Source organism: Chrysochloris asiatica, unplaced genomic scaffold (genome assembly GCF_000296735.1).
Source record: "Chrysochloris asiatica unplaced genomic scaffold, ChrAsi1.0 scaffold00043, whole genome shotgun sequence".
Classification (NCBI taxonomy): Eukaryota; Metazoa; Chordata; class Mammalia; order Afrosoricida; family Chrysochloridae; genus Chrysochloris; species Chrysochloris asiatica.
Window position 1 is genome coordinate 16,436,664 of NW_006408561.1, and position 26,787 is coordinate 16,463,450.

The 26,787-nt window shown below is 36.0% G+C and overlaps 1 protein-coding gene across 7 annotated transcripts in view; it reads right to left on the reverse strand.

Annotated features, from left to right (window-relative positions):
* Positions 1-26,787, reverse strand: part of MECOM (MDS1 and EVI1 complex locus) — a 782,704-nt gene that overhangs the window by 40,109 nt on the left and 715,808 nt on the right. For 6 of the 7 annotated variants that reach the window (XM_006861811.1, XM_006861808.1, XM_006861810.1 and 3 more), the window contains 4 exons: positions 14,532-14,634; positions 10,868-11,084; positions 3,577-3,724; positions 1,540-1,693 (listed from right to left, as the gene is read on the reverse strand). In XM_006861811.1, coding sequence (XP_006861873.1) covers positions 1,540-1,693; positions 3,577-3,724; positions 10,868-11,084; positions 14,532-14,580 — 568 coding nt within the window. In that variant the 5' untranslated portion in view covers positions 14,581-14,634. Of the gene's footprint in view, positions 1-1,539; positions 1,697-3,576; positions 3,725-10,867; positions 11,085-14,531; positions 14,635-26,787 lie in introns of all 7 variants that reach the window. The other variant, XM_006861813.1, reaches the window with a different exon arrangement.

The following is a 26,787-nucleotide window of genomic DNA, read 5'->3' on the forward strand; positions in this document are numbered from 1 at the left end:
GAACCTGAGATGACAGAAATCTGTATTTTCTTTTATTTTAAATAGTAAAGCATTAAATAAAAGATTATAATTCATTATGGTCGGTTTCTTGGTTTTTCTTAACAAGACATAAAGTTATTTAAAATTTATTTCTGAGGAATCAGAAATAAATGAACTATTGAACATTGTCTGCTTACAGCACTTCCAACTACATTTTTAGGGCATTACAGCCTAGATTCAGGAATGTCTGTTTGAGACAAGAAGTCTAACATTTCTATTGTATACTTTATTTCCCGTGACTTTCAACAGAGCTTCCCCAGGGAGACTAGAGCACCCTTTTGTTTATCTGCTAGTCCTCCTCACTCCACCCAGGGAACATAAGAACAAATGAGCAAACAGGGCTCTGGTAAGCTGGAAAGGAATAGAAAAGCCTGCTTGGTGATTGGAAGTGCAAGAGAGGGCTGTGTCCAGGCAAAGAAGAGGAGGGTTAGTCTCTGGCATCTCTACGTTGGCACTGAAAATTGTTTTTTGTTTTCCATTAGGTTTTGTAGTAGTGTCTCATATACCTAACACACACCACCAGGCATTTGTCAGGGAAAAAAAAACAAAACAAAACTGTTTTGCAAGGGGTTCCCAAGTTAGGCTTTTTGCCAACGAGTGAGTATTCTTCAATCAATCCTGTGTATACCTAGGTCCAAAATCAATCTTCAAGTTAGTATTTGTAGCATAACTCATGTAATGGAACAAAAGAAACCCAGAGTTGTTGCCCAGATGTACTGAGAACAACTGATTTTCCTTATGAAATAGTTCAACACAATATACGAATAGGATGGAAGAAGAGGCAAATGAAGGCTGAGATTTTCTTTACTTGAACAGTAAAGGGACATTCTAAGTAGGTGGCCAGATTGGATGTCCCCTGAAAACATATTGCCTGTAAATCTGCTTTAGTAGAGTGGGTAAGAGAAGCAGCGTGTCCAGCATCAAAGTGAAAATGTTTTTCTTTTCAAGTAATGGAGAACTACTAATCAGAAGCCTGTGATTGGTGACAATGGATGGATTAAAGGGCATTTTATTCCCCCCTCTCTCTCCACACACATACATTCACATACATATACTCAGATTCATAAGCCTGCTTGCCAGGTGGGGTTCTTCCAGCTCTTTCTGATTCAGCACAGGTTTTTATCACTTCATCTTGTTTAGCGATATCTGCTATTTGCTGTTTTACAAAGCCATGAACATTTATAGTGTGAGACAAATCTGGTTGTCTCTATTAAATCCTACAACCTGGGGAGGCTTCCCTTTCATTATTTAATGACTTTTTTTTCTCTCTACCTGCTATTGATTTCATCTAAAAGAAAACACCCCAGGGATCATAGACACAACACCATGGATCTGGTCATAAAAGTTTTTCTTGTAATAGAAAATAGCCCTACAGGATTGGACCATAAATAGCTAATGGGGTAACCCCCCTAATGGCCAGACATGGCCACTCTCCTGATCACAGTGCCTTTTGGAGGAGAGACAGATGCAGGAAAGAGGGCTGGAGTGTTAAAAACTTACAGATAAAGGGCTTCACACTGCTGTGGATGTGCTTGTGTTGTTTGAGGCCTGATGAAGTGGCAAACGTTTTGCCACACTCCGGGCAAGCGTGGGCCCGGGCACCGACATGCTGAGAGCGGATGTGCCGCTGTAGGTTGCTAGGGTCCGTGAAAACCTGCTAGGAAATGAGTACTGATTAATCAAGAAACTTAATCCAAGGACACAAAAAGAAGACCAGGAATGACTCAAGAATGAATTGTGAGGGTTTTTTTGTTTGCTTGCTTTGGGTTATTTACTTGCTTCCCCCAGAGATTCAAACAAAATCTTGGGCTGTTGTTGCTGTCTGGTTAATTCCAAGTCACGGCAACCCCAAAGTGCAGAGCAAAAGCTCTCCATGAGCTTTTCATGGTGATGACCTTTCAGAAGCAGATCACCAGGCCCTTATGAGCACTGCTGAATAGGTTCGAACTGCCAACCTTTTGGCTAGTAGTTGAGTGCTTAACTGCCTGAGCCACACAGGAATTCCACTTCTAGGGTTATTGTTGTCGTGTGCTGTCAAGTTGGTTCTGACTCACTGTGATGCTAAAGGAGAGAGTACAAATTCCCTATAGGATTTCCTAGGATGTCATTGTTATAGGAGAAGATAGTCAGGTCTTTTCTTCCACGGAGTGGCTGGTGGGTTCGAACTAATGACTTTTCTGGTTAGCAACTGAGTGCTTAACAAGTGGGCTTCCAGGACTCCTCGCTTCTAGAGTAAGGACTGTAAATTATTGTACTCTATAGTCCCCTGGGTGGTGCAGCCAACATGCTTAGCTGCTAACCAAAATGCTGGAGGTTCAAGAAGCGCCAGAGGTGTTTTGGAAGAATGCCTGGGAATCTACTTCTGAAAAGTCAGCCTTCAAAAGCCCTGTGGAGCACAGTTCTACTCTGACACACACGGGGTCGTCATGAGTCAGACTCAACTCAATGGCAAATATTTATATTCTTAGCACAGCGATTTAGTTCAACTAGGTGAACTAGTATTAGGTGAATAAAATGATGAATGACATCATTTGGCTGTTAAAGGACATTTTGGTTTCATTTAGAATAATTAGAATGAAAGAATAAAATAATAAAATTCTGGTCACATTATTACAACTAGTGTGCTACTTTCAACCTTTAAACAAAGACGCATTATGTATAGGATTTAGTGGCTTTTAAATAAAGTACCCCAATCTATTTTAAGGAGGTCTCCTAAGGATTAAATTTTAGCAGTGCATTTCAATAATTTACAAGTAAGCTAAATCCATTCCTTGGAACAAAAATATGGACATTGTACTAAAGGCATGGAGAAGACATACTGGGCGGAGGGGGTATGTCTCCAAAGACAGTATCAAATATCACAATTCCCATGACCATGAGACAATGCATTCAAATTTTACGAAAACTTTTAAAATAAAAGTTTATTGACATAAGAACATCTTTTTTCTTAATTGAGGAATAGGAAAATAAAAAGATGGGATGCCTGTTACCGTTGTCACAGTTATAGTTCAAGTAGATTCCTTTCATTTCATACTTAGGCTCTTTAGCAACCAAGGTGCTATATTTTTTCATTAGAACCAAGTTATGACTTAAGGTAGGGAGTTGCATGGAAAAATCTGCAAATTTAGGAGTCTCCCATTCTTTCTGAATGGCATTTATTTTGACTTCCTCACAAATAGCTATTAAAAGAAATCAGAAATGTGTACTGGATACAATTTTCATTCTCCATAAGGCTATAAAACAACCCCACGCTGGCAAGTCAGTAGCGGAACCAGAAATTTACCAATGATGTCTGACACCTAGTTCTGGAACTCACCATTAAGCCTCACTTCCTCCCTTACAAAAATAAAAGGATACCCACTAAGTGTTTTTTTACACTGTACTAATGCCTTTTAGCATACAACACTCAGACAACTTTTCTTAAGATATTTATAGTCTCGCCTCTTAAGACTTGTTTTTATATATATCGCAGCAAGTGATGGATTAAGAGAGAGCAGATGACAGAGAGAGGTCAAGTAGCCTACAAATTCACTGTACCTTGGCACAGTTTTCACATTCATAGTGCTTTCCACTGTCATGTGACATCTGGTGGCGAATTAAATTGGACTTCCAGTTAAATGCCTTGGGACACTGATCACACTTGTATTCCCTCTCTTCAGTATGTGACAACATGTGTTTCTCCAGGCTGTTAAGAGAACAATTGATTCAATAAGGCATGGTGACAAAGAACACATTCATAATCAGAATGTCATTTTATTACTAGTGCAACTGGCAATTAAAAAAAAGAAGGAAAAGGAGTTGAGGTGAGAAGGAGGAAGAAAAGAAACAGGCTTGCCACAAACAAAAGTACATTTTACATTTCCCAGACTCTGTCTCTCACGAATACAGAGAAGTACCCTGTTACAAAATAAGTGTGATACAGTGAACAGGGATTATTTTCCAACCAAGAGTCATAGAAAATATGTTCCAGATTCACTACACAATTCTAGCAGGAACTGTTGTTGTTGTGGTTAAGTGTTGCCAAGTTGGTTCCAATCCATAGTGACCCTGTATAGGGTTTTCTAGGAGCATCTGGTAAGCTTGAATTCCAACCTTGCAGTTCAAACCAATTTTGCAATCCAGTGTATTAACACACAGTGCCACACCAGGACTCCATTTAACAGGAATACATATTCCTAATTCCCATTTGATTCAAATATGAATACTCACACAGACAATGTTAAGAAAATGTTTAAGAATATGTAAACAGGCATTCTATCTAATGCATTAAACCTACAGATTTTTTTTTTTTTTTTTTAAAGATACTTGTTTCTCTCCACATCACCATATGGTGGGAAAGTGAGCTAGAAGCTAACAATTCAACAAGCAACTTCTCATTATGACCCTAGGATGGATGGATGGATGAAAACATGGTCAGATAGACAAATGCACATACTTATAAACACACACACAGATTACATGCATATACATACAACTATAAAGGGGGCTTCAAAAAGTTCATGGAAAAATGGAATGGGAAGATAATGGGATTTTTCCATGAACTTTTTAAAGCCCTCTTGTATATTCAATAAATATTATACATATATATTGTATATTGATTGGTTGGTTGGTTGGTTGGTTATGTGCTGTGGAGTCGGTTCCGACTCATAGCGACCCTGTACAGGGTTTCCGAGGCTTAAATCTTTACAGAAGCAGAAAGCCTCATCTTTTTCCTGAGGAACAGTTGGTAGTTTTGAACTTCTGACCTTGCGGTTTGCAGCCGGATTCGTAACCACTACACTACCAGAGCTCCTTATATATTGTATATATACATACAAGGCATATATATTGAAATAAGACCTGTCAACTGAGGATGAAACAATGTGTAAAATATTTTTATCAAATGCATTTTAAAGCCTCAAAAGAAAAGCATGTCTAGAAATTTCTCAGAAACATAGTTTCTCTGCTTTAAAGCTGAGAATTATTTCCCTTCTCTAATGCTTTCCTCCCTTTTCTAAAAGTTGTGTATGAAATCTGTATGAAATCTGTATGTACAATTCAAGATAATGAATTACTGTGAAGTTCAGACTATGTCTACAACACACTTATTGATTAAATGCACATATATAACACACTAAGATGCTATTTCCCTCTAAAGTAATAAAAACCCTTAAATAAATGATTTCAAATATTTAGCAGGATGTATACAAGATGGACATGGACTATCTTGTTATATCAAAAAGCAAGAAAGTTATAATTTATGTCCAAAAATAAGGGTGCCAAATTGAAGAGTCTCCCATTGATCAAAAAGAGATCAACGATTGAAGAATATTAAGCCTTTTAATAACAATAATATTCAAAAGCATACAAACAGAACCTCATTGATCACTATTGGAACATACTCAAAACCCAAATCATTATTCTGAAAACTGATCAAGATAAAACTCATGCATGTGTACAGCCTTTCCATTGTAAATTTTATCTTCGGGTAACCAAACATGTTAAGGGGAAGTTCTCTGTATAGAATTAACTTAGACAAGAAATGTTAAAAAGAATGATAAAATTGGAATGCAATCACGTTATAGCCCCCTGAAGAATTAATGCATAAGGTCGGTGGTTCAAACCCTATACTGGGCCTATACAGGGTTGCTAAGAATTGGAATGGATTCAGTGGCACTGAACAACAAAGAATGAATGAATCTAGGCAATCCATTATGCACCTCCTGATGGAAATAAACAATGACACCCATGAGGTATTTTTGCTTAATCTTGAAACTACATCTGACTGAGGCCTGAGAATATAACTACCAGTTTACAGAAAATACAGAGAATGAAGAAAGATGCAAGCAACACAAAGGGGATAAAATCAACAGAATCTAGACCAAAGGAAATGCTGCAGGAAAAGCAACTTAGTTCTATAAATAAACTGAAAAAACAGAGTAACGAAGAGAGAGATGACAGACAAACAGATATACTGACTGGTGGACTTATAGAGTAAAGAGCTAAAAGGCATGTCAACCAATTGACGGCTGCAATAAATGGAACTTATATTGATTTTAATTCAAGCAAAAAAACCCATTAATAGTTATATGGTAATTCAGAAAATTTGAACACTGACTGAATATTTAATAATATGTAGGAATTATTTTCTAAGTGTAAGTGTGAAACTTGTGTTTTAAAACAGTCCTTACTTTCCAAAGATACATACTAAGTTTTATATTCCTTTAAAAAAATGATATAATGCTCAGTACTTGTCTCAAATAATACAAAAGTGATACAGCCGAGACAAGATTGGCCTTGTAGATAATTATTGAAGCGAAGTGATGGTATATAAACACTGGACTGCTAACTGCAAGGTCAGTGGTTCAAACCCACCAGCCACTCCACTCTGGTTGCTATTAGTCCAAATTGACTCGATGGCACTTAACAACAACTTTGTATACATATGTTTGGAATTTTCACAGTAAAAAGTTATTTAAAAATATATCTAAACATAAAACTTTCAGCATGAAAGTGCTTTTTCTTTTCCACATTTTATTTTTCTGTGAGATGAGGGCTCTCAATCTGAGTATCAGATTGAGTACCTCCAAGCACCTAGAATACACGAACCAGTGGTTATGTGGACCTTGTGTGTGAGATTGTGTGCAAAGTGCAGTTCCAGTTCTAAACACTAGTCAATTAGAAAGCCCTTATCCACACTTTTTCCTCTTTCTCAGCTTTCTCCCTACAACTCTCTTCAGATTAGCATGTACACTTAATTTTCCTCTTCATGAGTCAGTCATGAACAGGTTGGAAATGCTATTTTATTTAAGCACAAGTAGAGATACTTCTGTGAACAAAATCTCCCAAGGAACTACAGGTATGTGGAATCCCAAGAAAGACCCTATCCTTATCTACAATATGTAATCCTCTGTTCCTTACAGAAGGTGAAATGTTCATCAAAGAGTTAAGAGTGAAATATCAATAATTGCAGTTGACATTGAACTGAGTCAGAGACATCCTCTGAAATCATTGCACAGGTTGTCATTCTCACTGACAATTCTTAGCCACCCATGAAAACAAATCATTTTATGACATCTATTCAAATATGCAGTATGGAAAATCACAAACTCTGAAATCTAGTGCAAAAAGACTGTCAACACAGTGAGTCTCACTCCTGTCCTCTAGTTTCCGTGATATGGTATAGTTAGAAATGCGTATTATTAGTACAGAGCACTCAAGGGAACACAGAAGAGAGGGCAAAGCAAAAGAAACTTTCTGTTCTTCTAATCTTGCAGAAACTTCAAACTGTTAATAGAATTATAAGTCATCAGCTAGTCAGTGATTGAAATAAAGAAAGAAAAAGAAAAAAGATGAGTGTTTCTTGAAAAAGCAAATGTACCTTGTGTCACTATCATTAATTAATGCCATCAGTGTAACTTCTCCACCACTGGACGGCTAACCACAAGGCTAGTGATTCAAAGTCACCAGCCACTCCTTGGTAACTTTATACAGGGTCACTATGAGTCAGAATAGACTCAAAAGCCCACAAAAATAACAACAACACAAAAATAACAATAACACATAGAGCTACAGCTCAGTATTCTAGGTTTTTTTCATCGTTTGTATATAAACCTTTGTTTCTGGATCCTTTTTCTCATTATTTTGTCTTTTTTCATATGGATTACATCTCAATGAAAAGAAAACAAAAATCCTCACCACTGGACCCATAAACAACATTCTTATCAACGGAGAAAAGATTGAAGTTGTCAAGGACTTCATTCTTCTTGGATCAACTATCAACAGTCGTTGAAGCAGTAGTCAAGAGATCAGACAACGTATTGCATTGGGCAAATCTGCTGCACAGAAACTTTTTAAAGTGTTGAAGAGCAAAGATGTCAGCTTGAGTACTAAGGTGCGCCTGACCCAAGCCATGGTGTTTTCAATAACCTCATATGCGTGTGCAAGCTGGGCAGAGAATAAGGAAGACTGTAGAAAATTGATGCCTTTGAGTTATGGTGTTGGAGGAAAATATTGAAAGTGCTATGGGCTGCCAAAATAACCAATAGATGCGTTTTGGAAGAAGTGCAGCTTGAGTGCTCCTTAGAGGCCAAGATGGCCAAACTTTGTCTCTCATACTTGGAACATATTGTCAGGAGGGACCAGTTGCTGGAGAAGGATATCATGTTTGGTACGGTGGAGGGTCAGAGAAAAAGAGGAAGATCACCAGCGAGCTGGGTTGGCCAAGTGGCAGCATCAATGGGCTCAAGAGTGGCAACAATAGTGAGGTTGGCCCAGGACTGGGCAGTGTTTCATTCTGCTGTGCATTGGGTCGCTATGAGTCGGTACCGACTCGATAGCACCTAACAACAACATAAATGATACAAAACAGACTAATACCTTCACATCAAGAAAGGAACTCCCAATGATCAAAATATAAAGCAATAATATAGCATTTGATAAAGTGGGAAAATATTCAGGGAATGTAGACTCTGCAAGTGGTTGAATTATATGATTCATAATCAAAACACCCCGTTTATGATGATATGCTATTTCAGTTTGGCTGGGTTACTGAAAGAGTTTTGAGGATGTTGTAATGCCAGATAACAAGGTTTCCTTATTGTTTTCTACTGAATTTGACAGAGTCATCTAAACTGACAATTGGTTTCAGCATTACACAGAGTTGACACAGGCTTAATTTTACAGCTAGTTGGAAGCTTTCTTCACCTACAAAGCCTTGCTGTACACTTTTAGTAGGAAATCTGAATTACATTACAGTGTTTTATCTGTCAACTTTTGTTTTATAATGCATTCTTACTTGATCTTTGATTTCATAGAAATTATTTTACAGTGTAAATACTTTTCTGACCATTAGTATTTATTAGCTTCCTTTTAATTTTTAATTTGAACATGATTATGCTTAGGTGGCATAGTGGATTACACATTGGGCTGCTAATCTGAAAGTCAGTAGTTTGAATCCACCAGCAGCTCCTGGGAGAAAGATGAGGCTTTCTGCTCCCATAAAGATTTACAGCCTTGAAAACTTTATACAGCGTTGCTGTGAGTCCAATTTGTCCAGAGAGTACACAATCACTGACACTCCCATGCTTAGTGTAACATACTGAGATGTTTGTTGATTCCAAATCCATGGGTTAGAGAACCATGTATAACATTTCTTATCTATGTAGTAGCGTAGTGGCTATGAATCGGGCTGCGAACCGCAAGATCAGCAGTTCGAAACTACCAGCTGCTCCACGGGAGAAAGATGAGGCGTTCTGCTCCCATAAAGATTAATAGCCTCGGAAACCCTGTGCAGGGTCGCTATGAGTCGGAACCGACTCCACGGCACACAACAACAACAACATCTATATAGTATGTGGTAAAAAATCAGATCAAAGAGTGCTAGGAAAGTCATCTTTATTTTCTAAAATGTTATCTACCAGCTAAATTAGGCCTGGATTTGCAAATCTAAATTCATGCTTTTGACTCAGTCTCGTGGAACAAAAGGTTATACTTGCTTTCCTTTTAGTGTACCTGTTGTATGCCTTAAAGTGAACGACTCTGACAAGAAATCTTTTCCTTAAAGAGGCCTAACCAAGGCATGAGCATTCAGGGCAATTAATAGAGGAGAAAAGGAGAGGGAGGAAGAAGATGCCATCAAGGCAGGAAAGAAAACAAAATGTGAGGGTGAGATAGGCACAGTGGCAAAAACAAACTAAGTGATTCTCACACTGGAGTAAGGCCAGTTCGCATACTACCAGTTCATATACTATTAAACCTGTTGAAACACACTGATGTGATGTTCATTTGAAACTCTGGTTACAGTAAAGTAATGAATATAGTTATTAAAATTGTTTTAAGATCAAGTAAAAAACCCTTAACTAGAAACACACAGAGAGCAACAAAAAAACAAAACCCAAAACATTAACTAATTATAGACCTCTCAGCTCTCAAAGACCATTTTAGAAGATAATTATCAATATAGTTTGGAAAGTATAGATTCTAAGGTTGTTGTTTATTTTTTAAATAGACCTAAAAAATGTTCTTGAATTAAATTCAAAGAACTACAAAGAGTTCATGTATCACTGTAATACAATTTTCATTTGGCTAAAATAGGCATTAAAGAATTATTCCATTTAGAGAATCATGTTTATTTTTTTCTGTTAGAAAATTCATCAACACTTTTATCACTGAGTATTCTTCTCTTATTTTTCTCTATATATGCAGTTTGGGTGTTGTTGGTAAGTGCTGTTGAGTCAGTTCTGACTCATAGTAACCTTGCACGGGGTTTCCAAAGAGTGGCTGGTGAGTTTGAACTACCATCCTTGCAGTTCAAAGTGACCTTGCGGCCCAGTGCTTATTCTACAGTGCTACATCAGGACTCCTAAATCAATGACAATTAAATTCATGGGTTACAGTGATCTTTCAAAAGATGATATATTTTCCATTATGTGAATATCAGAACCAGTCTCTTTTATCATTATATAAATGCTCTAAGAGGCGACTTTGTTGTTTCTTGGCATTTGAAGAGTTTGATTTCTATAATGTTATTTCATCACTCTTGGTTTTCTCTAAAACATAATTTTACTGTAATGTTAAGCTTTCAGTTCCTTATAACATTACTTAAATAATAATATAACATATTATTTTTTAACCTGGCATCAAAAGAACTAATTATAGATATTTTTATAGAGGGGATTTCCAGGCGTGGCAGGTGGGGAGATGATTTCTGAACATGTCACTAGAATGCTTGTATGGGTCAGTGCAGCTCCAAAATTTCCCATCTGCATCAATTCTTAAAATTCAGCATGACAACATTTTATTGCAGAGTAAATAAACAAGTTTGGTGGTGCAAGATGCCATTTCTAACCTTTGCAAATCAGGGAAAACTTGGTCACATTCCTTACACTCCTGGATTGCGTGTATCTCTCGGAGATCATTTTCACTTTCAAGTTTTTGTTGAAAGTCCTCTTCCACCATTGAAAATGCTGAATGAGGAGTACTGCATGGGAACTTTTGGTGGTCTGCTAGTTCAGCTTTGGATTCAAACAGCTGGTCACAGTCCTCACAGCGATATTGCCGTTCTTCTGTGAAAATAATGCAGGTGTTACTAAGATTGGGAAGTCAGGAAATGCCAATATCAACTATCAGGTGTCTATGAATTATCAAAGATACAATATAAGTTACGATGTGTTATTTATAACCCTTCATTTTAGTATAGATTAAGAATTACATAGGTAAGACATGCCGGGCCTGGCAAAACAATGCAAGCAATTATTATGGATAAGCTATAGCTTTCTGAGTAGATCAAAATTTATGAGTAAACAATTCTAGGCTCATCAGATATTAAAAGTAAAAAGAATCACTTCCTGAGAAATATCTGTTTTCTCAAACCCATACAAGGATTATTGATATTTCTTAAAACCTGATAAGGAAGTCATATTTTTATTCCAATTTTTATTCCAAACCAACCCACTACTGTCATGCTGATTTGACTCAGCATTATCCTAGTGAATGAAGAGATAAGAAACTTACAGACAAGGAGATGCACCTGTGAACCAACAGTATACTATAGAATCTGACAGATGTATGCATATGGCTTAAGGGAATCCCAGAAGACCATGCTTCATCCATCTAATTTGGGGGAGAGGTTCAGAAAACTTTTCAATGTGCAGAATCAGTCAGGTAGAGAAGTGGATGGCGGAGAACATTTCAGGCAGCAGGAATAGCATGTAGCAATCATGAAGGCAAGAAAGAACAAGGCAAAATCTTGGAAATGTAATGCTGTAGTAAAATATGAGCAAGTTTATAGAGTCATGCAAGGGAAGAGTGGGAAATGAAATTAGAAAGGGTGGCAGATCACTAGGGGATTTTTAGATTTGCAATAAGAAGGGAATAATAAACTACTTGAAGTTGGAAAATGGACTACTGGTGTGATGCTGTAGGATCAGCACTGGACTGCGAAGCACAAGAAACCCTGTACAGGGTTGCTGAGTTGGAACCAACCAGATGGCACTTAACAACAACAAAGTTGGAAAACAATATATAGTCAAACTTGATGTTTAGAAGAGTTTGCTCCAGCTCTAAGTATGAGAACCCAGGCAAAAGGACCAAATGAAAGACTGCAGCTATAATCCATATCGGTGGGGCCAGAAAGGAGAAGAATTTAAAAACAATATTTATAGGATTCCTCTATGTTGTATGTAGAGCATTAAGGAAAAGGAAGATTTTCTAAAATAAAACAATCTCTCCTTAACTGAAGACAGGATTCCCTATAACCTTAACTAGGTAACAGAAACATTTCCTATAGTTAGAGGAACATACAGTCTCATTTATTTAACATCTGTAAGTAAGTTCTTCCCCAGCCCCAGTAGCCTAAACACAAACACACCTTCCAGTTCAAATAATAGTTGGGAAGGCATGAGTTTTGGTGACAATAACTTAACGCTGCCACCACTTACTAGCCATGAGGTGGTGGTGGTCATGTGCCCTGAAGTCGGTTCCAACACACAGCAACCCTGTATAGGGTTTCCAAGGAGCGGCTGGTGAGCTTGAACCACCGAGCTTGCAGTTCAAACAGCTTTGCAATCTGGCGCATTAACCCACAGCACCACACCAGTTTTCACAGCCGGTAGATTAGAATTGCTGATCTTGCAGTTAGCAGCCCAACTCATAACCCACTATGCTACCAGGGCTCCTTTAGTAGCCGTGTAGTCTTAACTTATTTATTTAACCTTTTAGATTCAGTTTCCCCATCTGTAAAATGGATATAATTATCTGCTTTCAGGGCTAATCTATATGTGAAAGATTAAAGTAGAGAGTATACTGAGAGAATTTAAGAACTAGCATATAGTAGATGTACAGTAACATGTGTTTTGTCTTACTTTCTCAACTGTCTTGAAAAAGTTAACTCCGAGAAGTATAAAATACAAAACACCATTTACATATTATAGACATTTTATATAATATATAAACATCCTAGTGAAATGATGTAGGATCAGCACTGGACTGCTAACCACAAGGTCAAAAGTTCAAATCCACCAGCTGCTCCATGGAAACCCCACACAGGGTCTCTATGAGTTGGAACTGACTCAATGGCACTTAAGTACAACATATAATATATAAGGTATATGTATGGATGTAATACATTGAAAGTAAAAAAGCAAGTAATGGGGGTTAAGGGTCTTGTAAAGGCAGGTGACTTGTATATGGCTGCTCTAAAAGAAGAATAGCTATTCTATTTAGTCTTGTTTCTGGGTAGTAGATTAACTAATTTATATTTTGAAAAATAATTGTTTAAATTTTTTTCAGATTTAATATTCACACTGATAAAAGATACATTGCACTAAAGAAAGGTCAATTCCATTTTTTAACAATCTAAATATCCACATGCTCCCCAATCTCCTCATCCCTCACCAAAGAGAGCAGGCAAGAGTCTTTCCCCATGGGGCCACACTCTCCATTCACACTAAGACTCTAATAGGCTGACTGAGAATTCTGGGTTCTAAAGTCACTTATTTGTCAGGGTTTCTAAAATAAAAATAAGTTTCATAAAGGCTCTCCGAATTCTAGCTGTTGCAACCTACAAAGAGGCAGAATGCAGCTAGGCTAAAGGGAAAAAAATGTTCAAGCAAATGGCTAGCTAATTATGATAGCTGCTTCAAGGAGGCACAGAAGGCCTGCCCATTAGGCATGCTAGAGGAAGGTGGTGGGTTGACCCATTCTTCTCTGATAAATTAGGATGGATAACTCCAAATACACTTCTAGAATATGTTGAACCAAATCATATCCTATTAATAGAGGAAAAGCAAAATAAGAAAAAACATTATATTCTCATCTCAAATATACAAATTAAATAGAAAATTTTCTTAATCCGTCCTAAATAAGCATTAATACTAATCAAAATTCTTTCGTTACCCCTATATTTTTTATTTAGAATTGACCTCTGGCAAATAAAAATTGCTCTGACAGTAAAATTCCCTCATCTGTGCTTATTTCCCCCATTATGATCATGCTTGACTAGGATTGTACTTGAGTTGAAACACTTTTCCAGTCATAGAATACCGTCGTTAAGTGCCAGCGAGTTAGTTCTGACTCATAGAGACCTGGTATAGGGTTTCCGAGGAGCGGCTAGTGAGTTTGAACCACCGTCCTTGTGCTTTAAACAACCTGGTGGTCCAGTGCTTATTCTACAGTGCCACAGATGAAAGAAATACCTGCTTGAGTTGTAAAAGCTCCCTAGAATGACTTTTATGCAATGAGAGGGTTTTCACCATAGTCTAAGACCTTGGCAAAAGACTTAACGATGTAATGATCCCTCTATACAACTCTCTGATCAAAATATTCAGAAAAGCCTTTGATCGGTTTCTACTTACTCTATCTAGCTCCATCAAATTGCCAGTCAAATGTCAAACCAAGAAAATAGCCACTTTAAGAGAAGTGTGTTAAAACTGATGAAGTGGGATGAACCTACTTGGATGGCTCTTCACAGTGTTGAAAAGAGGTTGCTGAGAGGTTGTGAGAGCGGTACTAACCATGGATGTCCGGGGCCATAGTTTCATGAGGATAATCTTCACTCTTCATGAACAGTAGGAGCTCCTCTCCCGGTGCAATGTCTGCAACTACTCTATAGAATATCTTTTGAGAGCAAAAATGGCCAGGGGAAGGAAGAGAAAGAAGTAAACATTAAGAAAAGGCAACATTTTCTCATACTTCAACAAACATACTTCTTTTTATTTTTACTTTTATCAAAAGAAGTATGACTTCATCTTACAGAGACTGCAAATGAGCCCCGCAGTGACAAATGGAAAGTTGTGTTTCTCATGCCAGTTCACAAATCTTTTCTGAGTCCAAATTCACAAAGCAAATTTTCTTAACACAAGGCTTGCTATGTCACACATACCATGGATGACATTTAACAAAGAAGTCTCCTTTCTCAGAATTCCTCAAGCACACTAGTGAGCCGCACACATCTCGGAGTTGAATCCTGTCTTGTATTAACCATCAGTAGCCTAGCTAAACCCACTGGGGCTTAATTGTTGTCATGAGCATGTTCTCAACGATACTCTGTTTTATTTTTGGTAAAAATATAGATAACAAAACATTTGTCAAGTTAACATTTTTTGCATGTGGAATCTAGTAGTAGGAATTAACTACAACAATAGTTTTTAAGACAACAGTTTGGCAGGACATGACAAGAATTCTTGACCATAAGAGAACATGGGCACAAGAGAATACTTTGATTTTAAAAACTTAATTGTGTTCACCAATTAAGTTGCAGGTCCCACCTCCAGGTTTTGACTGTTTGAAAGCAGGTATTATGCCTTTTATGGATGCATTTATCTGTGTGGTGATGGCTATTTTCATTGCTTTCTAGCAAAGTGCTGAGGAAAGGAAGGGTTTAATAAATCTGTGAATTACAAACTAAAAAGCAGTGGGCCAAATGGGGAAAGAAACATTATCTGAAATTTCCCTAACCAGCCATGTGACCTTAGGCATGTCGCTCACAATTTATTTGTCCAGGCTTTAGTTTGCTGTTGTTTTCCTGTTGGTGTTTTTCCAGTAATAAAAGCATTTAAGTAAGATGGTTTTCCATTTTTAAAATAAAATATTCACAGCTTTTAATTTATTTAATAAAATCATTTCTTAAATAACAATTTTTTACATAAGGAGACTTCAAAATTTTTCTGGAAAAACATAATGAACTTTTTCCATGAACTTTCTGAAGGTCCCTTGTTGACAGATAGATAGAAGTTACAAAAGAGGAATAAAGTTTTCTGATTACATTATGCCAAAATATCTTTACAAAGATCCCGCTGTACTCTGAGGAGATCTATCATTTGCCTTGTGGCCTTTTCTCTGTCTCCCAAATCACCAATGAAGCATCTTTTCCCCCATTCCATTCCCTTTCTAAGGAAAGCTATTAACAGAACCTTACCCTTATAGAGATTCAAAAAAATCTCAAGATTCTAAATATCAGGTCAAGGTAGAAAAGGACACCACTGTCACCCAGACCCGAAAGCACTGTTCAATCTCAATGCAAAGGGAAGAAAGGAAGGGATTACATATCATAAACTGCTATACCTTACTGAGAAATGGAAAGAAAACAGTCTTAAAAAATATTGCTATCACTAAAGTGCCTTGAAAGACTATTTAATGTTTCAAACTGAGAAAATCCAAATCAAGTATTTGTAAGCATCCTGTTAAAGTTTGTCTTGTAAGAGCATCAGAAATACAAGTAACTTTAATTGCATGTATCTATTGTTTATTTTTTGAAGAGCTGTGGGCATCAAAAGCATGTGCTTCTTTATTCCAGTAGGTGGCTCTAAAGTCCAATTGTTTATTTTTCTATAAGCACTCAGAATACAAATTGTTGCTAAATTTAAAATATAATTTCATGGGTATTTTCTCTTTAGCCCCCCTGTCCCTTTAAAATAAATAACCATTTTGAATTCAAGAGTGGGTTTAACTATCCGAAGTTGGTTTACAGAAACAATGCTAAATACAAAATAGTTTTATAAAATGCTATAATATAACCTAAGATTCTTTATAATGATTCACAAATAGAATCCAGACTATCTTAGGAAAAAATACTACTTGTTATATACTGTTACAAAAAAGTGAATCTGCAGTTTTCATCTTTTACATCTAACCTTTACATTTTCTTTTCTTTAGAAAGACACTGTTCTACTCAAAAGTTATCTAATTACAAAAAAAAAAAAGAAAAATTGTATGTGTGTTTGCTTTCTTCGCCCCCCCTCCCCCCAAGTCTTCCAGTTAAATGCTTATAAGTACCCTGTTTCATCCTGGAGTTCTAGTTCCCCTTAGAAAACAATGGACGTCTCTCAACAGTTTGAATCACCTCTGTTTTTGGCATCTCTCAAAGGTTTAACTTATTAGCTTCCTTTCCAACAACATGTTGACATTTGAATTGTGACATATTAGAACTTCTCGGAAATAGTGAGGTTAAAAAGATAATACTCTGCAAGACAGTAAAACACTGCAGTTGTCTCTGTTGGGGAATGCCGCTTTGACACATATGCCAGATCACTTTAAGAAAGTATTATGATATCATTATTTCTTTGTAGCCCACTATTAATCACGTCTCCTTTAATTTCATTTTAGATTTATTCAATCCAATGCGAACAGCCCAAGAAACAAAAGAAAATGATGGATACACTGTAACTATATATTACAAAGACAATTCTCTTTACCCAGACATAGATCACTACTGTAATTTCCCTTTAAGTGTCCAGATTGTCATGTGAAGAATATTGAGTGCATAAAAAATAAAAGACATAGAACAGTGTTGATGTTGGCTTTATTTACTGGAGGTAAAAGGTGACATTCCAGGCCATGAAAGGAAAGGAAAAGCAGAGTGGGTTTTAACTTCAGGGTGTTCTTTTCGATTTTAAGTGAATTTTTATGGTGCTCATGAAACTGAGGTTTGAAAAGAACTGGCAAACGCCAGACAAAATGAGGGCAGATTCTGGGCATGCTTCCCTATATAGCAAGAATGTGCCTTGCAGTCTCATCTGCCACACCCTTACAAATCTAGTCCTTTTGTCTAGGTGTGACTGTCACTTGTGAACTTCATTATATCTCTTCTCTTAGGATCTTAAAAAGACTCACACTTATGTAAAATTGGGACTGCCCCCTAAAAATGACAATGGTCCAAAAGTATAATTTGAACACTTAAGTCCAGAGATGTCTACACATAAATCGACCTTACTTTCTACAAAGAATAATAATTTACCAAGAGCCACACTTGAGAAGTGAAAAGATTTCATGGAAACCAAAATAAAATGATAATGTGTTGCCTCAAAAAATGACCTAAGGGAAAATGGAGCATAATCTTAGAGGAATCTGCTCTTTCAGAAAGTAAGATAATCACATCTATGTTTTTATAAAACAGGACTGCAAATAGTGAGAAACAGAAACAAAATAATCAATGTAGATTTTCTCACAGATGTATAAATCTGGACACAACCATGCTTACAAAATAAGTATCATAATATCCTAAGAATCAGTATATTCTCAAAGCCTCAGCTGTATTGCAGTCATGTGAATGACATATCATCTGAGTTATGTACCAAAAGTAGAAATATTACTAGTATTATCTTTTTGGGGTTTGTGTTGTAGAAAAATGGAAGGGAGTATCTGTTAAATACCATAAAAGAGTTAGTAGGTCTCCTCTCCCATCAGGGGGTTTTATGGAAAAAGTTATCTGGATACTAAAATAAAAATGCCCTGGACCTGAGATTTTGAGATGAATTTAACTGAAGTATACAACAAAGTTCTCAAGTGCCACAAACGTTTAGGAAATGTTTGAGCTGATACAAATGGACTGACTCATTCTTTTGCTGTTTCTCTCAAAATACAATGCTCTACTTGAAGGAAAAACAGCTTTTGATCCCTTCCAATATAAGAAGAAAGATAAGAGAAATGAGGCTTTATAGTTTAACAAATAGGAATAGATGGAAATTCCATTTAAAAAGAGAGTCATGATAAATATTTTAAAACTGTGTTAACACCCCTGGGGGGAGGAGGGTTCTATCTGGTAGTTAATACCAAACCCCAGAAAGACAACACCTTATGAACATGACCTAACTCACTACACACGTGAAGCTGCAAAGTTGAGAAGGTCTTTTTATGACATAAAAAAATTAATTTATCTAGTGTCTTTTTACAGAGCCCTGGCAGCATAGTGGGTTACAAATTGGGATACTAACTGCAAGGTAAGCAGTTTGAATCTACCAGCTGCTCTGAGGGAGAAAGAGGAGACTTTCTGCTCCTGTAAAGATTTACAGCCTGGGAAGCCCCTAGAGTAGAACTCCACCAGTGCCCTTTTATTGGTCCAGGAAGCTTTATGTCTATCTTTATAAGATCTCTGAATATGACAATTTATAGGAAAATATTTATAGTAAAAGTTTTAATAACAGATCTCATTTTCTGTGATCTGTTAAAATTGTTATAATTGTATACTAGTGAAATTTCTGAATATATATATTTTTTTCAATTCTTAATCATTCAGAGTCTTGAAAAAAAGTAGAAATTCAAAAAGTTGTTCAATTTTACTGTTGGAACAATTCACAATTTAAGACATTCATTAAATACTCTAAGTATAATTATAATTTCTAATTTATTTTAATCAAAATCAGAAGTCAGTTCAATTGTCAAAAGGGTATCTATTCAGTTAATCATCACAAGGCCAAGCTATGGATAAAGAGCAGGGGTACTTTAGGGTTGACTGGCAAATAATAGACTCCAAAAAGTTACGTTTCATACAATGTTATATAAAAATATTTATGTATATGTTGTTGTTGTTGTTGTTAAGTGCCTTTGAGTCGGTTCCGACCCATAGCGACCCTGTACATGTAGATATATGTTATATAGGTGACATACAAGTATACATTTTAAGGGGGGATTTAAAAGTTGCATAAAATGTTACTAATCTTATCTTTTCATATATAATTATATAAAATATAAATGATAAAAGGCATACATGATTTATTCCAACTATGTTGTATACATTATATATAATTACATGCTATATTTGTATTATATAATATCTATACCTTATATACCATATATATTCATACACACAAAGAACTTAAAAAATTTGTTTGTATAAAAATTCCATTCTCTTTTCATTCCATTTTTCCACAAGTTTTTTGAAGACCCCTCATATATATTTTTGACAAATTATACGTCATTAACCATTCATTTTCTTGGTTATTTAAGTACAAGACGACAGCACCAAGGAGCAAATGAGCATTCATAAGCTCTGATAAGAAAGTTAAACGTCCATAAAAGCTTTCAGGATAATTCTGTTTCATACTGTCCGGGCTCGTGGTCAACCTAATCCTCCCTCAAACTGATGCTTGTTACCATTTGTACTTATACATGGCATAAGTACAAATGCGACTCCTTGTTTATTATGCTACAAAAGAGAAAACAATCCAGAGTCTGTCAGACCAGCCTGTTGTTTAGTTTGTATGCTTGGATCGATTTAAAGTAATATGGTTGTACTATTGAGACAGAAGAAAAATTTAACGTACAAGGGGGAAACAAGAAGGAAAGCAAACACATCATTTTCTTTTAAAAGGATGAACAAGGCCTCATTGTTATTAATTTCCATTTATTTTTCCTGTTCAAGCACTAGAAGTTTTATTTATGCTTAATAGATGGCATTTGGCGTGTCTAAAAATGACAGAAGTGTGAATTATGAATGACCTTCAACCTATTCAGGAAGTTGTAATAATTGAAATAATAGAGAAATTCACTCCCTTGCAAAATCTGTACTGAGAGACAACTTTTTCAGACTCTGGCTGTCTTTTCACTTTGAAGTTGACAGTTGATTTCTTCCTCTTCCAGCTGCCAACATTTGGTCTAAATGCTTTATTTTGGTCTAAATGCTTTATTTACTGTAGCCTCATTGAATTGACAACTCATTAGATGAGGAAAAGCTGAATGGAACTTTACCATTTGAGGGTAAGTAGGAGGGGAGATGACAGTTTACATATCTGAACAAAGTCAACATTTGATATGAACACATCTGTCAGCCTTGGTGCTTCAGAAAGGTAACATGGAGACCATAGATACATTGTGTGCATATGTGATGGCTTTAGGAAACATGGTCTGGACCCCAGATCTATTTAAAGCAATGTGGGACATGCCATTCAGGACTACAAGAGTGATGTCATGTTTTATCCTCTGGAGGAAGGATCCGATTATACATTCTGTGCCTCATTAGTAAGAGGTAACAAGAGGTGTCTTGAACAGAAAGAGAGGTTGATGACAGAAAGTAAAGATTGCTGTCCAACATAACGGAAGCTTTGTTGGGACAAAGCTTCTTAAACTTTTCTTAAACCATTCTTAAAATTTCATTAGTGTCTCCAAAAGGAAGGTAACAATATTGTCTTTAGAAAGGTTAAAATCTAAAGATAAGAAGATATTATTTGAGAAAGATTGGATACAGAAAGATCAGATACCATTTTGCTATAGCCACTTCCTAAAAAACATGCATCCATTGATAATTTTCAGGACTAAAATACTTTTGGAGAAGATTGTATTTGCTCACTTACATTTTTTTTGTTAATAATCTGGTGAGAAAATCAAGTATAATTTATTGAGTGAGCTAGAACAGAGATAATTGACTGTTGGTTTTGGTTCCATTTTGCATAAATACAGTAAGTGATGGAGATCCACTATTCTCTCTCATTTCAGACACATTATCAGGGAGGACCAGTCCCTGGAGAAGGGACCCCTAATGAGGTGGATTGGCACAGTGTGGTAGCAGCAATGAACTCAAGCATAACAATGATTGTGAGGATGATTGTGAGGATGGGCAGCATTTTGTTCTGATGTGCATAGGGTTGCTATGAGTAGGAGCTGACTCAATGGTATCTAAAAACAACAAATCATTATACCTAGAACCTACAGTGCACCCAACCCAAAGCTTTGCAAGATGCCTCTTTGAATAACCTCTAAGAGATATTTTTCCAAACTATTCTAAAGTAAAATTTCCAGGGACATACAACAACCACCTGTCTTTGATGTGGCCATATCGCCTGAGCCAATGAAAGTTCTCTGATCATTCTGAATGGTCTCAGATTGGTTAGGAATAGTTCCATCATTACATGGTAAGAAAACTAAAGATCATCTTTAGATTTTGTTTTTCCCTAGGCTGAAGGCTTTCCTCGTGCCCCTGAAAACATGTTCCTCTTCTTGATAGCCTACAATATATTCTGGTGACTACTTTCTTGGTGCCATCCCAAAAACAGCTTGAGTTTACTATGGTTGTTGTTGTTAAGTGTTGTCGAGTCGATTCTAACCCATAGTGACCCTGTATAGGGTTTCCAAGGAGCTCTGGTAGCGTAGTGGTTACGAATCGGGCTGTGATTCTCAGGGGCAGCAGTTCGAAACTACCAGCTGTTCCGTGGGAGAAAGATGAGACTTTCTGCTCCCATAAAGATTTACAGCCTCGGAAACCCTGTACAGAGTCAGAACCAACACCACGGCACATAACCAACCAACCAACCAATGGTGAGAACATGTAAATACAAGATGATGCTTTGGGAGATTCCTGAACGATATCACATGCATGCAATCACTAATTCATGTAAAATGTACACATATTTCAGGTCTTCCTCCTTTTCAATTTTTATGATTTCTCTTAATAAAAATGCTAGCATCCATAGTGTTGTGTTTGGGCATTATAAAGTAAGGGAATGTATTTGTTTAGCATGTAAATATCAAACGGCAAGCTGTGCCTGAGACAGTTTCATCTTCTGGTGTAGGGAAGTCACTTATCAGTCAGACAGGATCCTCCAAAGTCGGCTCAGGCACTGTTCACAAAGCCAGTCTCTAGGTATTGCCAGCTGGCACTCATCTTAAAACAGCAGAGCATTACTTTGGTATAAAAGTGGAACTTCACTTAAAAGCAAAGCAAAGCAAATGGCCAAAGCCAATAATAATTATAACATCAAAAGAGGTCATACAAAATGTGGGCAGAAATTGTTGTAAGGGAAGAGCAAATTAACAAATTACCTGACAGAAGATGCAAACATTTTTTAAAAGTGGAAAAAGGCTAAAAATTACATTTTGCTTTGTACATGGTTGATCAGCCCTGTCTTTTCGCACAAATTGCATTAATTGAATGGTGCAGGAAAACAGATTATTTTTCCCAGTAAAAAGCCAAAGAAAATAACTTGATAATTGAGCCCACAATAAGCTTGCAATAATTATACTGTTCTAGTATTGCAGCCGTCTGATAGAACCATTGACGTGGACTTAAGAAAAGGGAAGGCGGGTGTGCCAATTCAGCCATGATCATCCTGGAAGCAGTTAAAACTTTATAAGGTAAATCACAAACGAGAACAATGCCTATTCCAACTGAAAATACTATAGAATCTTGCTGCTGCTCATTAACCACAAGAGAACTGGTACAATACCCTAAGTGAATTCTGATTTTGTATTCTCTGAGGGGGCACTCATTCTTCTAGATTTCATTTCTTCAACATATACATCAGGCATTAGATAATCTCTTATCGACAAATTTCTTTTTATTCAGAATTAACAGCAGACTTCTCCTAATCTACTTACTAAACCACCAGCTGTCAAGGGTCTGTTTCAAAATAAAAGGACTTATCACCTTGTGTAAATGACAAGATGAATATAGTCTTGGATTTCTGAGAACTTTACTCCATTTGTAGACCAAGTTATGGTAGACCAGGAATTTGAATGAAATCATGTCCCTTCCTGCGTTACAGAATGCATACACATACATATATAAAATGTTACTCCAAAGCACATGCCCAGATCGTTTTCATTATCATGAGTGGAAAGACAGGTCTTGCTTAAGTCTAAATCAGCTTACATGAACTGTGCCTAAGTGACCTATCTGATTACAACCAACACGGTTTCACCATGAAGAAGTATTAAAGGAAAACTGTTGTGTCCAGGGATCCATACGAATCTGGTGAGCACATTCAAAGATGAGATCAAAGATGAGACTGGCATTGTTTGAGGTGGATCAAGAGTCTACAAGCATTCTTGTCTTTGATCTAGTTGAGGGGTACTGAAGTATGGGGTTAAGAGGAAACTAATCTAAGGAAGGAGAAAAGGGAGGGAACAAGCAATGTGCTACCTCCACCAATCAAGATGTCTTAAAAAAGTAAGAGTTCTAAAAGACTTCAGTGGAAGGGGCAACAACACATCAAGAGTTAAAAACTAACTAACAACTCAGTAAATCATTAAGATGCTTGGTCTACTTGACATTAAGCACACGGCTACATGGATACTTTCAGGTGTAAATGAAAGCTCTGAATAATTAATAAACAATTTCTAAGTTTCTTCTTGGTATCTGGTCCACTTGAGGACCTAGCCTAGAAAGGGTTTTAATCATCTAACTGTGCTTCCCTCCTGCCTTATGCTACCTCTCATTGCCAATCTTGCTCCTGAAAGTAACCAGGGAATACTTAAGACTGTTAGAATGCAAAAATACTTAAGCAGTTTGGTCTTAGGAAAACATCAAGGCAAATACTGTACCTCAGCAGTACGACTATGTGGCATTGTGGCTCATTAATGAAGAAGAGAAAATAAATAATTAGGATAAAGAGAATAGGGTATTTTTTACTGCATTTAGTATTTTACGACTTGAGTGTGATCGTGGTCTCTATTTGCTAGTATCTTTGGTGTGGCTTTATTTTATAAAGATAAATTCCTACAATTAATACAAGGGGAAAATAAAGGATATCAGTCAGAAGTTGCAGCAATTTAGAAATGATAGCTTAGCAGTGATGCTAATGTTTTCAGAATTTCAATCTGTAAAAATACCACAAATAATTTAGCAAAATATCAAATGTAAGGGATATCTAAAAACAATAAACTCAAATCTTTCTAGGCAGCATTGCCAAGAAACAAAGCTTCTTTAAACCTCACTATGGCCTGGAGAAAAAAATAATAAAATAATCCTTATAAGTCCACTGTAAAATGTAAGTTCAGAAAAATCCTCTCAAGTAAAATACTTGTAGAACTGTACTAGAAAAATATTAATTGAATGGTCTCTTGTGTATGATACAAAAGAGAAGATTTTATCCTTTATCAACTTTATTTGAAATCCGAAAAGCATGCTATTTCTAAATACTTCTCCCTCCACCACACAAATCAAATATTGGTTTTTTATCCAGTGCACATGTTATGCCTCTGCTCCCCTATTATCAAACTCTTTATCATCTTAGCAAGCACATTTTTAAAGATATCTACATCATAGAAAAAATGGAACCAAGTTGATTAAATTTGATCTGGAACATTAGAATTCAAAAATATAAATATGTATCTTTGCAAGTGCAAATGTAATGTACATTCCTGTTTGTTTTTCTTTTTTAAGTAATCTTCTCCTTATTTGTTATATGCCCTAAGTATTACAATGAATAGATTGTAGTTGATTCATTTGAAATTGTTCCTTTTTATTGCCTTGGACTTACATCTGTATTGTTATTAAAATAAATTTTCTAAATTTGAGCTCAATTTATGAATCAGAGTAGAAAGAAGCACTTTTTACAACTTCTTGTAGACTGCTACATTTGCTTTTGTGTTGAATAATTATGTCTCGATATTTGTCTGGATATTAAATAATATCTCCAACAACAGGTATGTTCATTATGGGATGAGTTGTGCTTATTTAACATTTGGCAGCTCTTATTCCTCATGGAAAAGAGAATGAGCCAACAGATCAAGAGAATCTCTGAAGTCAGTCAGTTTATCATTATACCTAGTCCAACAGCCACTTTTCAATGTCACTAGTTTTAATTGTCTTTTAGAAATATGCACATGAGTTGATACAAGAACATGCTTATAATAGATGCATACACTATTTGGATATGTGTTCTCTTCTATCTTATCTACTGGGCAAAATGTGATTTTATGCATATACTCCTACCACACAAATCTGACTTTTACTTCTGACTTTACTCTCTCTCTCTGTTTATGGGTAAACTTACTTAACCATGTAATGTCAATTTCACAATTATGTTATTTGATATGTACTCTGTTACCATCTTAGATTTCTGTCAGCATAACACATGAGTTTAAAATGAGTACCTACAGAAATAATAGATATGTGCCTAATATTGGCCTTATATGTTTTTCTTGATTAAGTCTTTTTGCCTGGTTCTTTAGATAATATAAGTAAACATGTTACTCATTAATGTATGAACCTGCATATTTTCTTTGAAAACCAAAGCATTTTACAATGTGTACTTCAAACGGAACCATGGTATACTTATACACCAAGCCTACTCTAGTAAACAATCTAATGTATAGTTTGGAACAGTGAAGTAGTTTCCCTTTTTTAATATAGTCAGGAATCCCAATGACAACAATGTATTTATAAAATATTAGACACATAAATATTAAATGAAAAATGTGTTGGCTATTGATCCCATTCTTAAATCATCTTTTTCACCGATTCTATAGCAGTTGTGTCTGTCTAAGGGAATAGCTTTTATTGTCAGTAAATATGGATAGCAAAAAGTTATGATGCAATTATATTATTTCATCTGAAAGCTGCCTTTTGAGGTCCTCCAGTTCCTGATTTAAGAAACATAGCATGAATAATTCTCTCACTTGTAATACCGATGTATTTCCCATATCCACAAACTGTGAGTGCTCAGAAAACGTGTGTTGTTGATGGTGACAGTAACTCATATGAGGGACTTGGGAAATTTTCTGCTCACAATCAATAGCTAATTTAATAATGTTTTCCTTTGTCAATAATGTCTCTTGTTTTCTTAAGGCACAAGGAAAAAACAATTGACTTGCTTTATTATTTTGATATATATTGAAGATTTCTAAATGATTCCCACTTAAATCTAATTTTACAATTTACTACCTCTTATACAGTTTAGCCATTAAAAATTATCTGGTAGCTGGTAAAATGCCAAAGAATAATCTCATAACGATGACTGAAATAGAGATGAAGACCATTATGACGCTAGAATTACTTAACAGCTTTCGATTGGAAACATCTAATTTAAACCTTGATTTCCCCTTGGTGTTGATTTTCATAGTAGATTTTCCAAGCAACTATTTCACTATGGTCTTTGAAACATATTTGATTTAGGTAACCATTGAATTAAAAGAAACAAATGATGATAACATAATTAAATGCTAACCAAATGGTGTTTATAAAACAAATATTAACTGCCTGAACTTCTTGTTTTAGGAATTGTCATTTTAATTTACAAGATTCATAATCTAACTTTATTGAGTATAAAATATGTTTCA